This window comes from Pyxicephalus adspersus, chromosome 3 (genome assembly GCF_032062135.1).
Source record: "Pyxicephalus adspersus chromosome 3, UCB_Pads_2.0, whole genome shotgun sequence".
NCBI classification, from domain to species: Eukaryota; Metazoa; Chordata; class Amphibia; order Anura; family Pyxicephalidae; genus Pyxicephalus; species Pyxicephalus adspersus.
The window spans coordinates 155,656,326-155,674,765 of NC_092860.1; the positions used below are offsets into that span (position 1 = coordinate 155,656,326).

At 43.7% G+C, this 18,440-nt stretch overlaps 1 protein-coding gene across 1 annotated transcript in view; it reads left to right on the forward strand.

Annotated features, from left to right (window-relative positions):
* Positions 1 to 17,619, forward strand: part of LOC140327350 (inactive carboxypeptidase-like protein X2) — a 19,872-nt gene extending 2,253 nt beyond the window's left edge. The window contains exons 2-12 of the mRNA XM_072406734.1: positions 69 to 208; positions 990 to 1,074; positions 10,556 to 10,706; positions 12,693 to 12,781; positions 13,489 to 13,612; positions 14,122 to 14,318; positions 14,741 to 14,911; positions 15,022 to 15,319; positions 15,552 to 15,691; positions 16,047 to 16,149; positions 16,541 to 17,619. Coding sequence (XP_072262835.1) covers positions 69 to 208; positions 990 to 1,074; positions 10,556 to 10,706; positions 12,693 to 12,781; positions 13,489 to 13,612; positions 14,122 to 14,318; positions 14,741 to 14,911; positions 15,022 to 15,319; positions 15,552 to 15,691; positions 16,047 to 16,149; positions 16,541 to 16,806 — 1,764 coding nt within the window. The 3' untranslated portion in view covers positions 16,807 to 17,619. The remainder of the gene's footprint in view (positions 1 to 68; positions 209 to 989; positions 1,075 to 10,555; positions 10,707 to 12,692; positions 12,782 to 13,488; positions 13,613 to 14,121; positions 14,319 to 14,740; positions 14,912 to 15,021; positions 15,320 to 15,551; positions 15,692 to 16,046; positions 16,150 to 16,540) is intronic.
* Positions 17,620 to 18,440: the final 821 nt, after the last annotated feature.

The window sequence follows — 18,440 nt, forward strand, 5'->3', positions numbered from 1 at the left end:
AGTATTTAGGAATCCCCTAGTTGTGAAAAGCAATGTCTCATGCTATTGTTTCTCTTCCACTCTTTCAGTCTGGAATCTATGATGATGACTTCTATGATGGCGCTTGGTGTGCAGGGGAGAAGAATAAGAAGCAGTGGTTGGAGATTGATGCCAGGAGACTAACCCGCTTCACTGGAGTCATCACTCAGGGCAAGAACTCAATATGGACGTAAGTATACCTCACAGCTGACCAATCCAGGTTCTCGGTTGTATCTGAATCCACCACTTCTGCCCCTTCTCCAAAGCTTCTTCTCCAAGTCTTGCACTGATGAAGCAGCTTATTGTGGCCCCTGGCTCCCTTCTCAATCTCTGATGGGAATTTGTCACAAGTGTACAAAGCACAGCGCTCTGTAAAGTGTATACAGAATATACAAATATAAAAGAAAGAGGAAGTTTTAGGGCATAAAAAAATTTGTATGTCTTTTCAGGCAAATAATTTAATTTATCAGATCTGTACTCACACTGGTAATTAATCTGCACGATTAAAAGAATTTATCATTTCTTTTAATTAATTACATTTAATATTGTCCATTAATATCCATCCAAAGTATAATGACTTCCAAATCCTAAATAAATATATTGCTTAAAGGTGCAAAATATATTTGAAAATAAAATATCTGGATTTACATTCTTCCCGCTGACCACCACACTAATATACGGTGGGCTGTGGGTATGATGGGTTCAGCTGGGCTTCCCTAAAGACCTCAAAGTTATTTCACGGGTCCCCCCATGTTAACAAGGTCGTAAAACATTTCTCTGGAGGAACCCTGGGCTGCGTAGTGCAGCTCTGGATATTAGGTTATGATACTTTTATTACTTTTTTATATACTTTTTAATACTTTTATTTATACTTTTGTTTTATTACACACGAGTTGTACAGCAACTCATATGCATCAACCCAAGGACACCAGAATTACCTAAAATTCCTCCATTTGCTGTTTTCTTTGCAGGGATGACTGGGTGACATCTTACAAGATCCAGGTCAGCAATGACACTCACACATGGAAGACCTACAAGAATGGGACAGAGGAAGTGGTAAGAGATTAAATCGTGTGGTTCATTGTCTTACATACATGACTCACTGACCCAGCCTAACAGGCTCTAGTAAAGGAGGAGAGGGTTTACTAAAGGAGTAGAGCAGATTCACTTTCATAATGAATTCTCTCTTAGGCTTAGTGAACGAAGCGTATTTGTGCTGACCTCAGTTATCCAATCACAGGCAAGCAAAATTATGTTTTTTTTCCTTTGCTTATGCTTGGAATATATTTGCAGAATGAACTTTTGTTTTACATTATTCATTAAAATAAATTGTCGGAAATATCAGGCTGCCAAAAATGACAGCAAGAATTGCTGCTGAAAGGGAGCTGTTGTAGAATCTTCTGCAGTTAAATGATGAAGAGAGTTAAGGTGCGTACACACTTCCAATTTTTATCGTTCCAATCGAACGACGAACGATCGATTGGGCAAAAAATCGTTCGTAAAAAAGTAACCAACGACGCCGACGAACGAGGAAAGTCGCTGGAAACGAACGACCGGACCGACGGATCGGATTGGACGACGATCGTTGAACATCGTTCGTGTGTACGGTCGTTCGTTGATCGTCCATGTTCAGAGCATGCGTGATGAACGAACGTCCGTTCACTTTCCTGTCGTGCACATAGTTCCTCTATCGCTTAAACGATCGTATCTATTGTGTGTACAATATCTACGAACGATCGTGTCGTTACCTCTATGTGCAGGATCGGTGCTATACGATCGTTCGTGTATATCGTGCAGGAACGTTCGTCGTTCGTTTTCCGACGATAATAATTGGAAGTGTGTACGTAGCTTTACAAATGTAAGAAACAATACATTGTAACTTTTGTACCCCCATCACACCCAGGGCTTTGTTTCATTCATCTGTAGCTCTTGAGGTCAGTTAAATGAACCTGAGACTTTTTTTTTATATATATTTAACCTCTTTTTAACCCTTTGTTCACACGAATCAGCCCTGATTAACTCCTTCACCACAATCATTATTTTTCTGATATACCTTTATTATTTCTATATTTCACTTTAGCAAGACATTGGGGTCTATTTTATAAAGTAGTGAATATGACATTGCCCAAACTTTTTTCCTCCATAGTTTTCAGTGGCAGTAACTGATGTGAATGAGTGGGGAATGTCAGTTTCACTGCTTTTTAAAAATTGTGTATATCTATAATTTGGTTAACTTACGTAATATGACAAAGTTGATAAATAAACAAGCTCATAGCTGAAATGTAAAGCTTGCTGTGGTCAGGAAGGGGTGTACGGGCGTACGGAGAGCTGAACTGGTTCCATTTATTTCTTGCTGTTATTTGTATGCGGGTGGTGCAGCATCTGAACAATAACCGCTTATAGACGGAGAGGTTCTGGTTACACCGAGCTCTGGTTCTCATTTACTTGTGGGCGAGCGCTGTGTATTCAGATGGAGGATAAGGAAGGAGGGGGAGTTTGGATGGAGCTGGGGTAAGATGAGAGGGGAAATCAGACAGAGTGATGGGGGGCATCAGATGGAGCCGGGGTAAGACAGAAGAGGGAGGTCAGATGATGCTGGGGTAGGATAGGACGTGGAACTTGGATAGTGTGGGGTTTAAATGGAAGGAGGAGATCAGATAGAGTAAGAGTAAGATAGGAGGGGGAGCTCAGATGGAGCTGGGGTAAAATGGTAGGGGGAGCTCAGATGGAGCTGGGCTAAAATAGTAGGGGGAGCTCAGATGGAGCTAGGGTAAAATGGGAGGGGGAGCTCAGATGGAGCTGGGGTAAAATGGTAGGGGGTGCTCAGATGGAGCTGGGGTAAAATGGTAGGGGGAGCTCAGATGGACCTGGGGTAAAATGGTAGGGGGAGCTCAGATGGAGCTGGGCTAAAATAGTAGGGGGAGCTCAGATGGGGCTAGGGTAAAATGGGAGGGGGAGTTCAGATGGAGCTGGGGTAAAATGGTAGGGGGAGCTAAGATGGAGCTGGGGTAAAATGGTAGGGGGAGCTCAGATGGACCTGGGGTAAAATGGTAGGGGAAGCTCAGATGGAATGGGGGTAAAATGGTAGGGGGAGCTCAGAGGAGCTCAGATGGACCTGGGGTAAAATGGTAGGGGAAGCTCAGATGGAATGGGGGTAAAATGGTAGGGGGAGCTCAGATGGACCTGGGGTAAAATAGTAGGGGGAGCTCATATGGAGCTGGGGTAAAATGGGAGGGGGGGTTCAGATGGAGCTGGGGTAAAATGCTAGGGGGAGCTCAGATGGAGCTGGGGTAAAATGGTAGGGGGAGCTCTGATGGTACGGGGTTAAAATGGGAGGGGAAGCTCAGATTGAGCTGGGGTAAAATGGTAGGGGGAGATCAGATAGTAGGTGGTTAGAAGGGGAGAGGGAGATCAGATGGTATGTTAAAAAGGGGAGCTTGGATGGAGTGGGGGTAAGATGGGAGGGGAGTTTAGAGGGAAGGGGGGATCAGATGGGGTGAGGCTGATTTAGGAATGGAAACTTGGATGGAGCTGGGTTTCAACGGTAGGGCTCGGAAGAGTGGGGGTAAAACAGGAGGGGGATCATGAATTGGGCTGGGATAAGATAGGAAGGGGAGCTCAGATGGAGCTGGGCTAGAACCAGAGGGGGAGCTTGGATGGTGTGGGGTTAAGATAGAAAGGGGGGATTAGATGGAGTGAGGGTAATATGGGAGAGCGGGGGTAAGACTGGAGGGGGGTTAAATGGAGCTGGGGTAGGAAGGGAGGGGGAGCTTGGATAGTGTGGGGTTAATATGGGAAAGGGAGCTTGGATGGAGAAGTGTGTGCTTTGGTCTCTTTTCCTGGCTGGATTCTCAGGAGTTATTTCAGTTTCTGCTGAATTTGACAATTCCCAGTGTGGCCGCTCCCTTGGATGTTATGTAATAATATCAGTCATGTCTTCATAAAGTATAAAGAACAGGAACATACATTAATGGGTCCATTTACATTCATGTAGGGGGAAGGGGCAAAAATAACAAATAAGCTGCAGTCTGTCACTGTGGGGGCTTGCCACTTGCCCGAATAAAAGACCCCATCTGACTGCCCATGTCTTCTAGGTCACTGACATGGAATAAGCATGCAGCAAGTGAAGTTGTCTGCACACTTATTCCTGGTCAGCTACTTGGAAATAACTGGAGCCATTGGATAAGCATGACAGCCAGGTAACCACATCCTCAGATAGAAAGTCCAGAGATTTCCACATCTCCATCACACAGTACCGCCGATCCATTGTTGTGTCACTGTAGCATTCCTGTCTAGCACTCCGTAAATCGGCTTGGTAAATCGGGGTCACCCAATGGCCGGGGTCAGTTCTGCTATAAAACCTTTTATTTTTACAAAGATTTTATAATAGGGAGACAAAGTCTTGTATAATGAGCAGATTCCTGCGGGGGTTGTAATGGGGTCCAGCCCCACCAACAGATGTTCCTCAGATCTCCTCCGCAGGATGTTTATAAAAGTATCACAAGATGGAACAAATTCTGGAAATGGATCTGCTGGTTCTGTAAGATATTACCACAGATGTGTGCGCATATCGGAACTGTCATCATATTTACAATGGTGGAGGAAGCCAACCTAAAGGTTTGGGAACCCCCTGCCAAACTAGGGGACCCTGGGGGGACTTGTGTTGGTTAAGGAGGATCTGGGGCCCTGGTACAGTGTGGAGAGAGAGAGGAAAGGGGAGAGAAGAGAATGGAGAAGGGGTGCAAAAGTAGGGAAGTGGGAGAAGAAAGGGGGAAAAGGGTGGGGGGTAGAGAAGGGGTGAGAAGAGGACCTCAGGCTCCCCAATGTTCTGTACAGACCCTGCAGTGTGGATGGCGTTACACGTGCCACCTGTATTGTGTGACTCAATGGCTCCTTTCTTCCCTGGCACTGAGAGGTTATATCGGGACATGGCAGAGATCAATCCCTGGCACCCCTCTAGCTCCGGGACCGGAGCCGACCCCTGGCCTGCGAGCAATAACAACACATGGTGACACGGCTGCATTAAAGGGGAACTAGGATACCTTTAGTGTTTCTGTACCGAATTCCAACCAATTGTTCTAAAGGTAAACTGCTGAATATGATTCCACTTCCTGCCTCAGTGACTACACTGAAAATAGAAAGAACCTACACATAGGGGTACAGGACCCTATGAAAGTCCTAACCTTACCCCCCACATGTCATCCCTGGTGACCCCCCAGGAAGGTACTTGTTCAGGCATTTCTTGTTAAAGGGTGACAACGTTATGCCCCTCTCTCCCAATGGTTCATCTCAGTTGTCACCTTGTCACATGGGTTTCCATTGAAGACTACTGTTGTCACCATCTAGCAGAAAAATAGAATCATTATCCATAAGCTGAGGAATCTTTCTGAAGAACCCTTCCAATGCACATTGGTGTTGTGGACCATACCATTACAGAACATGGGGGGAGTAATTATGGGAATGGATGAGGTTTTCTATTCATTTTCCTAAATATATATACAAAAAAATATATATAATGGAACTCCAACCAATTGTTTTAAAGGTAAACTGTTGAATATGATTCCACTTCCTGTCCAAGTGACTACACTAGAAATAGGAAGAACCTACACATAGGGGTACAAGCAGCAAGAAGGACCCAATGAAAGTCCTAACCTTACCCCCCACATGTCATCCCTGGTGACCCCCCAGGAAGGTACTTGTTCGGGCATTTCTTGTTAAAGGGTGACAACATTGGGCCCCTCTCTCCCAATGGTTCATCTCAGTTGTCACCTTGTCACATGGGTTTCCATTGATAACTACAAGTACCTTTTTGAACAATTATGATTGGCCGTTGTCACCATCTAGCAGAAAAATAGAATCATCATCCATAAGAACCTTTCTGAAGAACCCTTCCAATGCCCCCTATCCTGTGTAACACGAATGTGACCCCTACCAAGTCAGTCGTGTGAATGGAAATAAACACAGAGGATGTAGTGAATGTCGTGTCTGAGCCGGAGAGGCTTTTTACAATAGTCAGTGAATGTGACCTTCAGTGGCCTCCAGCATACAGATGTGAATGTTTCACTCTGTGGCCTCCTTATATTGAGGCCCAGGTGACCCCAGGGTCAGCCCTCTGCAATGAGATTTGAGATTCCTATAGTCAGTGCTGAGGCTGGGAGGACAAGGCCAGGGTTCTGCACATTGGTGTTGTGGACCATACCATTACAGAGCAAGGGGGGAGTATTATGGAAATGGATGAGGTTTTCTATTCATTTTCCTAAATATATATGCAAAAAAAAAAAAACCTCAAAAACTTTTTTTTTAATTTCCGTTAAATATATGATTCCGCATACAATATATTATATTTGTTTTTCCAAGCAGCATGTTGGTGTTTTGGGCTCCTCTTATTAGATACAGCTCAATAATTCTGAGATGTAACTCCTCCCCCTTTGTCTATCACTAAGTCTGAGATGTAACTCCTCCCCTTTTCTCTTTATCTTATCAGCGCTGTCCATATAAGGTTGTATGAAGATGTAACTCCTCCCCTTTTCTCTTTATCTTATCAGCGCTGTCCATATAAGGTTGTATGGAGATTCAGTTATAGAGAGACAGTCCGAAAGCAAACTGCTCCAGTTGTAGTGCACCCATAACACTAGTGCCATGGAAGCTCCCTATCTACATGAATATTAACAAAAATGAAAATCTATCAGTTATATATAAACTTTACATTTATTCCAGAGAATCTAGGGGTAATGCTTTTCCCCTTCATGTACCGTCATACCCTCTTCATGGTATCTGACACCCATCGACCACATTTCGGGATTCTACTGGAATCTAACATTTCCTCTTTTATGATCAATAGTGGAGAGGAAGTGGCTGGAAGAGGCTCGGGGAGATCAGAAGCACAGAGATCGTGTTTCATGGTAACAAATTGGCAACAGTGCTGCCATTGTGAGTACTGGTACCAACCCACTACCTCGGCTTCTCAAAGCCGATAAAGTTCACCAGCCTTGCATAGGTGCTATGCATCTATTATAAAAAAAATTCCCTGGTTATGTCCTTGGATGTGCACATGTGCTATGATCTTCCATCTGCACATGCATATTATACTGTGGGCAAAACATAATTCCCTGATGACAGCGTCAGCCACGCATGTGCAGTATGTGCAAACAAATACCAGTGCACAGGTTTTATATCGCGAATGTCTGTTATTGGCTGACAGCTGCCATTACCAGCTCATTGATTGGTATAGTACAGCTTATTTCCAAATCTGAATTTCTCATACTAGGAATTTTACTGTTCCGAGCATGTGTAGTGCACATGTGTAGTTGGCACCGCATGTGCATGACTGATGCAGAATTATGTTATTGCCCACAGCATACCCTGAGCATGTCCGGTGCCAGCGTCAGTGGGGATTTAGGGAAATCCATGAATATTTTAGTGATCCTGATAGAAGAAGGGGTAAAGATGGGGCAATGATCTAAAAATGGCGGATGTTAATAATGTAGACAGCGGTACTGCTCCTTCCTCTTCTATTCACATCTGATTGTCATTTTATTACCACTAATTGCTGACAATGTTTTCGGGAAATGTCTCAGCCAATCACAGAGCGGAAACTGACGAATCAGATCAAAGAATAAAGATAAATGTGGATCCAATCAGCGTGTCCCCATCATCCGTGACACACCTGAGACAACTCCTGCAGGAGGCAAGGAGAGATGAGTGGCCGGTATGAAGTGCTCGCCCGCTCCTGGCCTGGAGGTTCCTCTGCCCAGATGGTTTATTTGTGTGGCTGGTGTTGGGCATTAATAAGTCCCTGACACACCAAGCTGTTTGCTTTGCTCTAAGTGCTCCGGCCTGCGGTCCTCAGCTTGGCTCCGGGCCCATTCCTGGAATGAGATTTGTTCTGGGGCCAGAAATGTTCCTGCTGATCCTGGCCAGGAAGAAGTTTGCAGAATAATTAACTCTTCTGTGCCGGGGAGATTCAAGAGGATGAAACTGGTTTGCCAAGGGGTTAATATACCTACTGACCACCAGTGCAGGGGCATTTATTATACCTACTGACCACCAGATTTATTATACCTACTGACCACCAGTGCAGGGGCATTTATAATATCTACTGACCACTGACCAGGGCATTAATTATTCCTCTGCCTTTCCTCTCCTTATATCCCACAAAATAAAAATAAGCATGGGGGGTCTATTTGTCTGTTTTAACCCCTCTTTCTCCCAAATGTTACCCAGATTGGATTCAATTAGAAAAACCTGAAAAGCTGATTTATACAATATCTAGTAAAATCCCCTGAAAATGTGTACGTTTCTGAAGTTGGGTGAATCTTGGGTGAAAACATTGAATGTCAATAAAAAATGAACTCCTTGAACTCTCACGAATTGTCTATTAAAGTGTTGGGTGATTAAATCAGAAGAATACAAATGAGGGTTCTGTTCTGTGAAGTGGGTCATGTCCGAATCCTGGTAATCCAGCCAAGAGGGCCCCTGATCTCGCCCGAGGGCCCCAATGTAAAGACCCTGCCAGCACATTTACTGGACTCAGCCAAGAGATTGCGATGCGTAGAAGAATATTCTGGAAAGAGACAAACTTCCGTCTGTGCTCCTTTTCAGCTTTGCAGCCCTTAGTTATTGCGCTTTAGTTTTCTTTTACAATTTTTGCAAGATGCAAATATTGGGCCCCTGGGCCCTCATCTGTTGGAGTTCCCATGCACTGTACTGATAACATTCCATTCCAACGGCCATTCTGGATATGCAGTTGACCAAAGGGCACAAAGGGATAATTTGCATAGCCCCTCCCACTAGACTAAAATGAGAACAGTCGTCTTTTTCTTATATATTGGTAAAAAAACGAAACATTCCACCCATCCATTCTATATCCTCTGTTCTTAGAAGACCCAGGCAGGTTTTTTTGGCTCTATTTAGGCCCAGCTCTCCATAACATGTTTCGTTTTTAAAAACTTCAAACTAAATCAGAACTTTTTATTTTCCAGTCCCAGGACAAGTGTTGGGGCCCCAATGATATTCCATAAAGTTTTGGTCCCTCTGGAGTACAGCGTGGGTCCGTGCTGACACAGGGAAAATCCTCTTGATGGTTTTGGATTCTGCAAGATTTTTACGGTTGGACCTGCCAATGAGCAAATATGGTGCCCACAGCCGGGTCCAATGTCCATATTTACCAAATCCTTCACACAGAGAGAATTATATTTTACAAACCTCATGCGGTGCCCAAGTGCACAATTCTTTGTATTATTTTTTTTAGAATAGTTCTAATATACCTTAAAGGGAATAGAACAATTTTTGGGTTTCCTTGGATCAGGGTCCCATATTGACCCCCAAGGGCTGATGGGTCTATAGGGGGAAGATAAATAGTTGGAGGTCATTCAGGGTCACTTAATTTTTTAAGGTCTCTGTAAGTTGCAAACTAATCAACAGACCTGAAGGTAAAGAGGCTACAGGGTGGGTTTAGGGCAGCAAACTGGGCAATTACCCAGAGCCCCTCCTTCTCTAGGGTCCCAATTTACAAAATGGAGATTTGGGTTCATGGAGCCGGAATGCTGTACATTGAGGTGCCCCATTTCTTATGTGTTGTGTATATCCTCTGAGTGTTTTTGTTATTACCACCATGCCTATGTTGTGTTTCTGACCGTACACCCTCCTGGGACATTTATTGGGATATATCACTTCCCATACTGAACCTATCTGCTTACCTCAAACTTTATTGAAGATCCATTATAACTTTCCTATGTGTTCCATTAGTCCCAATGGGTCCCTTCTGTCCTTGCTTGTTATCTTTAATTGCCTGTGGCTACAATTCATGCTCCATTCAAAATCTGTGCATTTGTAGCCACCGCATTGTTCTGTACAAAGACTACGAATGTAACCACGCCCATCCATATTCCACAATGCAAGGAATCATGGGACATGGAGTTTTCTTATAGGCAGGAAGCTGACATTGCTGATACTCTGCTGCCCTCTAGTGCTGAGCCTGAAAACTACCAGCAGCCTTTACATAGAATAACTGCATTAACCAACATTTTTACAAAGTATATTAGAGGGAGTTAGAAAACTTTTTCTTTCTTTATATCTCCTCTTGATATAGGATTGTGTGATTATCATGGTGTGGCTTTAGATCTCCTTTAGTTACATGTGAATTCCCTCCTACTGTGTGTTACTTCCCCACTTCCTAGATTGTAAGCTCTTCAGGGAAGGATCCTCTCCTCCTGTGTCAACGTCTGTATCTGTCTGACATTCGCAACCCCTATTTAATGTACCGCACTGCGTAATATGTTGGCGCTATATAAATACTGTTTAATAATAATAATAATTGTAAATTATATATAGAACAGCACCGCCTAGTGGACAGATTGAAAACATCACTGACCATTCAACCAATGTGCCTGTACCTTTGTCCATGTCTACTAAATAACTTTCAAATGCATTAAAGCTCATTCGCCCATCTCAAGGACTTTCATTGAACTATTGTTTAGAAATAAATCCTTAAATGTTTCAGCCAGACTCCAGCATGAGAAAATCTTTTTTTTTTCAGATATTTAAAGCAAACAAAGACCCGGACACGCCAGTCCTGAACCGACTGCCGACCCCAATGGTTGGGCGTTACATAAGGATCAATCCCCAGAGCTGGTTTGAAAATGGCACCATCTGCCTGAGAGCGGAGATTTTGGGATGTCCTCTTCCAGGTGTGATATCCAGGGGTTTAATGGGGCGTGGAATATTTTATGTCACCGGAGTTTGGGGTTCAGGGGACTGGGCATATTATATTCTTGGGTTCTTCTTCGTGGTTGTTCTTTTAACAATGATAATGGTTGGCTTAGGGATTAGGTTCGAGGTGGGACCAGGTTAATGGTTGGGTTTGGGAATACAATATCCTAAAATGTATGTATACCCAACTTTTTTTTTTATTTTTTGATAGCGTAGAGAAAGGTTAAAGTCTTCATTGGTAAAAGACTTTCTCTCAACTTTTCCAGTGGCTCCTTAGGGAAAATGGCCCACCACTTCGCTTCCCAACCACTCAAACCATTGGGCCATTGGATGGGTCCAATGCTTTCCCACCTGGCCACCCACAATGGTTTCTTCCATCAGCTTGTTCATCACTACATTTCCCATCACCTCTTACTCCTAATGATGTTTTTAGTTGTAGTGTTTAAGCCACCATTGTAAGGAGCCATTTTTTTCACTCACCACCCATTGAAAATGCCTTTTTCCCCTTCTGACCCCCAATAAATTGGTCAGAAATTTGAAGGGTTTCCCAGGGGTCAAAAAAATGAGAAAGGTTTTTCAATACAGCAAACCAGTTTTCTCATTGAAGTGAATTGGAATATCCGGTTGAATTCACGGGGATGTATGTGTTGAGTGAACGTTGTGTATCCAAATATCACTTGGGTGTACAGCATTGGCAGAAGCTACCTGGGCCTGTAGATGTACGTCATGTATTTCTCAGACAACCTTGGGCAGCACGAGCTGGGTGAGGACATCATATACTAGTACCACGCAGATGTATTTCTAGGATCTAGCCTCTTGGCACTAAAGGAACCCTTACCTAAATCAACCCCCCAGTGTCCAGTTGCCAGAACCGGGCAATGGTGGAGAATGGAGAATTCCCAGTCCTGTGTAAGTGCCACTAATGCAAATTTTACCCAAATTTTACCCTTTATTTATGGGCTCTAGTAGATGAACTGGGTGGGGTGCCAGCAGTGGGAAGGTAAGTATCAGTTGAAGAGGATGTGGGCTAAAAAGAGAACCTGTTACTTTGCCCTACAATGTTAGGGCATTAAACTTTTTTAAAGTTTTTACAACCCCTCTAGTACCCCACTGTTTCTCATCCCTGCACATATTTGCACTTTTTGCCCGGTCACATGACTTCTTCTTGGCTCCTTTTCTTTTTCCTCAGACATTGGATATTGTTGTTCATTATTTCTAAATGAAATGATGCTTAAGCACCATTTTATCCAGGATCACTGTGAGCCCAGGGTAAAGTGATGCCCCCTAAAGGAGTGGGTAAATGATGGATTGGACTGGTAGATGTTGGGATGACATTGGTCACCATTGTATCCAGAATAGGACCTGTGCTTGATCACAGATTGCTTAGTCTTTAGGGTACAATACAATGGAGGTGGAGTGCCGGGCTACCCACAAAACACCTCCTACTTATAATATGGCAAGGAGACGAGCTGGAGGTGGTATGTAGTCCAACAGGGAAGAATAGAGCAGTTCTGACAACACTCTTGTGGCAGGAGCTCAAGTTAGGAACTCTTTAGAATTCTTGATGGCCAACTAAGATTTTGTAGTACTTGAGCATTTATTAAAGGGAGGAAACCCAGAAATGTGCACACGTATTGCCAAAATGTACCAGTTGGGGAGGCGTGATAGGGATTACAATAAGAGTCTCCTTTGTAGGATTCAGCTGAAGACCAAGGTGTAGGTTGAGGTTGAATAAGGGTTAAGGTTGGGGACTTGGCTTTTAGGTTACCCTAACAGCTGAGTTTTGGGGTATTCAGGTGGTAAGGGACGGGTTAAGGGTTAAGCAGTTGTCACCACATCTTGGCACTGGTACTAGGGATGTTCTCCAGCCAGGGTATACAAAGTACAAACATGGCTGACCACAGTCCGCAGGGAGACAAACACGGTGAGTGCCATGTGATCTTGTGGTTTCTCTCTCTCCGCAGACCCGAATACTGTGTTCATGTGGGAACACGAGCAACAACCGACAGATAAACTGGAATTCAAACACCACAACTACAAAGAGATGAGGAAGGTAATTGCAGGAGTTGCAATGTCCACCCTAAAATGATTTTTTATTTGTCTTCCTCTCCTGTTCATTGGCTTTTTGACTCTTCCATAAACTTGTACAGAGCTTTAGTTTTTAGGTATCCTTAGCAATGTCCTAATGTTTACTGCTTTACTGTTTTACTCGATTTTAGGCTACAGGACCCCAGTTGACTATAAGGCATGGGGGTGCAGGGAGCTGGAACCCCATTCATTAGATGCCCGTATATCATATTTACCCAGGGTGCCATGTTGTCTAAAGGCATCTATGCTTGTTAAGATATCCCCACAGGATTCTGCTGAGTGTGCAAAGTTGGACCTTCTCACATGGCACTCTTTTCACTCTTTGCATAACCCATTATCTGGAGGACAGGAGCGAATGGGAACCTGCAATAACATTCCTAAAATTCCAAAGCAGACCTGTGGGATGTTCATTCAAGGAAACTATGATATTGATATGGATATTATATAATATGATATGATATTGATAAAATAATGATATGATATGAAGTTTATATAATTATTAAACAAAAACAGAGGCATAAAAGCATTACTAGAGGGCATCAACAACACTTGGTAGCAAAGTAATTCTGAACATTAGGAACATGCCAGGGACAAATCTGATGGACCTGACCCAGATAGTCAGTAATGGTCCACCAAGAATGAGGTTTTACTAATATGCCACCATCTTTCCAGCTGATGAAGAGGGTGAACGAGGCTTGCCCAAACATCACTCGGGTCTACAGCATTGGCAAGAGCTACCTGGGCCTGAAGATGTACGTCATGGAAATCTCTGACAACCCGGGGCAGCACGAGCTTGGTGAGGACATCATTAAATGATACCACGCAAAAGTATTTCTAGGATCTAGCCCCTTGGCACTACAGGTGCCCATACCCGACTGTAGCAATATTGTTGGGGCTCCAGCAGTTATGTTTCCTGCTTGTGTTATAAGCCCCTCACAATCTAATTGTAAAAAATGATCATTAAAGCAAAGCAGATCCCAGGTTGATCAGGAACAGAGCCGTGGCCTTCAAACAGTTGAAGTTCCACCAGCTTTAAATTCATGGAGTCATGGCCTTTGGTTGAGGATCCACCATCTTCCAATTCACAAAGCTGTGGCCTTCATAAAATTGAAGTTCACCAGTTTCCATAGCACAGAGCTGTGGCCTTCAAACAATTGAAGGTCCACTAGCTTCCAATTTTTGGGAGTACTGACTCTTCAACAAGTGTATAAAAGGTATTTTTAGGACAAGTTAAGTATGTGGATGCCATGTCCAACATGTATTTACTAAGCCATGTTCTGTTCTTCACTTTCCGTCATGGTACAGGGGAGCCGGAGTTCCGATATGTGGCCGGCATGCATGGGAACGAAGTCTTGGGCCGGGAGTTGATGCTGAACCTCATGGAGTATATGTGCCAGGAATATAAGAACAAGAACCCCAGGATAGTCAGGCTGGTCACTGAGACCCGAATCCACCTTCTGCCCTCCATGAACCCGGATGGATATGAGATGGCCTACAAGCTGGTAATACAATGCCCTCATACCAGGACTATCAGAGAACAGAGGGGTGGTGGTTTCATGAAAGAGGGGAATAATTATGTTTTCACCCTAAAGGAATGTATACTCTGTTATACAATAACCCCAGGGTTCCATGGAGCTCCAGAGGTTTCTCAGGGTTCCTCTACCTTTCTCTTTGACATTGTCTTCATATTTCTGTAGCACCTACCAGCTCTATTGATGTATTTAGGTGCCCTTTATTCTGTCCAGTACTGTAGAGGGCGTACTTTTTACTGGCTACCAAGAGTCTTTTTTTCTCATTGACTTCCATTAAAAGATTGGTTTTCTTAGGGGTTTCCCAAGACCTGAAAATATTTAAAGGATTCATCAGGAGTAAAATTGAAATTAGGCCATTTTCTATGTACTTATTCCATAAGCCTTCTCTGTAGGGCTCGGAGCTTTCGGGCTGGGGCATCGGCCGCTGGAATTACCAAGGATTTGATCTGAATCACAACTTTGCAGACCTAAACACACCGCTGTGGGATGCAGAGGATAATGAACAAGAATTTCCGAATCACTACATCCCCATTCCAGAGTATTACACCCTGGAAAATGCCACGGTCAGTAACTATGTACCATCTGAGAGGGTTTTAACATATTTACCTCCTTTAAGAATAATGCATGCTGGGAAATCTGTGCCGTTCTTAGATTTTGGTTTATGAATTCCCAGGTGGCCCCAGAGACTCGCGCCATCATTGATTGGATGCAGAAAATCCCCTTTGTCCTCAGTGCAAATCTTCACGGAGGTGAGCTGGTGGTCAGCTACCCCTTTGACATGGCTCGTTCTTATTGGATGGCCAAGGAACTGACCCCGACCCCTGATGACTCCATGTTTCGGTGGTTAGCCACAGCCTACGCCTCAAGTCACCGTATCATGGCGGAGGATAACCGACGCATCTGTCACTACGATAACTTCATGAGAGTTGGCAATATTATCAATGGGGCAAACTGGCACACCGTGGCAGGAAGTAAGTATAACCCGAGCTGTGGGCATTTGTTAAGTGCCTGGCTGCCATGCTAAGTTTCTCTGCTTAGTCACCCAGTGGTCAGGATTTCATAAGGCCAATACTAGGTCACCATATTGAAGAACAAAGATGGCGCCCAAGAAGTTGGCAAGATATAGTTACTTGTATTTATGACTTTGACAGGTGCTCTTCAAACACCTTCACAATTTAACCTCTTCACTTCTGCTCCATCCAGGTATGAATGATTTCAGTTACCTTCACACCAACTGCTTTGAAGTGACTGTGGAGCTGTCCTGCGATAAATTCCCTCATGAGGTGGAGCTTCCGACAGAATGGGAGAATAACAGGGAGTCCCTGCTCATCTACATGGAACAGGTTGGTCTGCTATACCCCAATGTATCTATTGGAATACGCCCTATAACTGCCCTAGCTGGGGTGTTAACTAGTAATGAATAATTACATACACAGCTGTGGTTTAGATTTAGGTATCTTTGTAGCTATTGAGAAACGTCCTCCAAAAATATTGGTGACTGTGGTGGGATGTGATTCTGTATGACCTCATTGGTGGAGAATCTTCCAGGTCGATATTCAAAGTTTTTACAGAGGAAAGTTTATTGTTCAGTCTGTGTTGTCTAAAGAGGAACCTGGATCAGAGAAGTTCAGTTTAAAGCAATAGGTGGTTGTTCTGTACATAACGTCCAGATATAAGAAGGACTTTTTCCATTTGTAGGTCCATCGTGGGATCAAAGGCGTGGTACGGGACAAGGACACGGACAAAGGTGTTCCCGAAGCTGTCATAGTGGTAGATGGACTCAACCACGACATCCGAACAGGTGAGCGGAGTAAAAAGTAGGGAGGAGATAGGGATACTCCCAGAATCATTGGTCTGATGATCCTCCAAGATTTCCCTTCATTGGATTTTGCCCTCTGGCCCTTCCATCATTTTTTCTGCTCTGCAGCCTCCTCTTCATTAAACTGCCCTCCAGCCTCCCCTTCAAAAAATCTGCCCTCTGGCCTGCCTTCCATTAAATCTGCTCTCCAGCCTGGGAGGCAGAACAGGGGGAAGAAAAATTTCCAATAGATATATTTACCAAAATTTTGGGGACATTTCCTTACTTTTATGTTGTATCATTTGGACAGGAAAATGGAGACATTTTTTTTACCCCCACCCAAAAAGATCAGGCAAGGGTTTAATTTACAAAAAAAATGTTTCCCTTCCTTTAGCTATTGATGGAGACTACTGGAGGCTTCTAAACCCAGGAGACTATGAGGTGACGGCTAAAGCTGAGGGCTATCACCCATCCACCAAGTCCTGCCATGTCTCTTATGAAGACAAAGCCACCATCTGCAATTTTTACATCTCCAAGACACCCAAACAACGTCTGAAGGAACTGTTGGCCAAAGGAGGCAAATTACCCAAGGAGCTCATTCTACGTCTGCGCCAGATCCGGAACCGCAAGTTCAAGGCGAACGCTAAGAAATCCAAGTGAATGAGGAGCCATCAGGAGAAGACTTCACAATCACCCAAATCCCATATAAAATGCTTTTACCATCTGTAGAACTGCTGCTAAAAAATTCTAAAAACATCCTAAACTCCATGAAGAGAATTCTAAAGGGTAACAGAGAAACCTTCAGATGTTGTCAGTGGGACATCTGAAGGTCTCGAAGTTTACCACTTGCTGGTCAAGGTGAAGTTGTAGACGTCACCTTCTTTAATCACATATGTAGAAAAAAACCATAGGAGATTTTCTTGATCCACCATCTGGGGTTTTGACCCAATATTTTTAGGGTCCAGAAGAACCGATCCCCTTTATCTGATGGTAGCAACACATCTGCTGAAGTTTGGTATCTTTGGTAGGAAATGAAATTGAAGTAGACACATATAGCACTGATATATTGATATTACCCAGGTTCTCCCGTGATAGTCTATCTTCTCCAGTCATTGAAGGGCTTTAATAAATCAGCCCAATCGGTAAATCAGCCACCAGAAGTTCCTACTGCCACCTGAAATATCAGTTTTTGTGAACCCGCCATTCTAGAATTTCCATATTACAGCTTCTATATCTGGGATGTCTTTCCTTGATGGAGAACCATCTTCCATCTTAGTTGGTGGACATGGCGGGCATTCGGACTGTAACGTGTTTGGAAGATGTTCTTACAGGCTGGGACTGAGTAGAACACGCGTGTACATAACTTCTAATCCTTTCTTTACTTTGTTAGCTGTTGTTGAAATGCTGGCATTCGTATATACTTGCTAGTCAAGTGACACAGTATGGTCTAATAAAATATTAATTGAGTAGTAATTGTTTGGTTTGTGTTCTACAAGCAAAATGTTTAAGGGCAGGGAATTCATTGACTTTTCCATGGAGCTCCAAGGACCTTCTACTGGGCCACTAGGGACTGGGCAATATACTTTATTTATGTTTGGGCCAACATACCTCTATTGGGCACCATGACTGGGCAATATACTTCTACTGGTCCACTACAACTAGTCACCTTACTTCTATTGGACACCATGACTGGGCAATATACTTCTACTGGTCGACTGGGCAATATACTTCTACTGGTCCACTACAACTAGTCACCTTACTTCTATTGGACACCATGACTGGGCAATATACTTCTACTGGTCCACTACGACTAGTCACCTTACCTCTATTGGGCACTATGAATGGGCAAAAAAACTTCTACTACGTCACCATAGATAGGCAATATACTTCTACAGGTCCACCATGACTGGGCAGAATAGTAGAAGTATATTACCCAGCTTTGGGGGCCCAGTAAAAGTATATTGACCAGTCATGTTGGTCCAGTAGAAGTACATTACCCAACTTTTTTTACATAGTAGGTGTATGTTGCCCTGTTATGGTGCCCAGTACAAGTATGGTGCCCAATATAGGTATGTTGGCCAGTCATTGTGGACCAGTAGAAGTATATTGCCTATCTATGGTGGCCTAGTAGAAGTTGGCATAATACTTCTACTGCTCCACCTTGACTGGCCAACAAACCTCTATTGGGCACCATGAATGGGCAATATACTTCTGCTGGGCCACCATTAATGGACATAATAGTAGTAGGATATTGCCTAGCTATAGTGGGCCAGCATAAGTATATTGTCCACTCA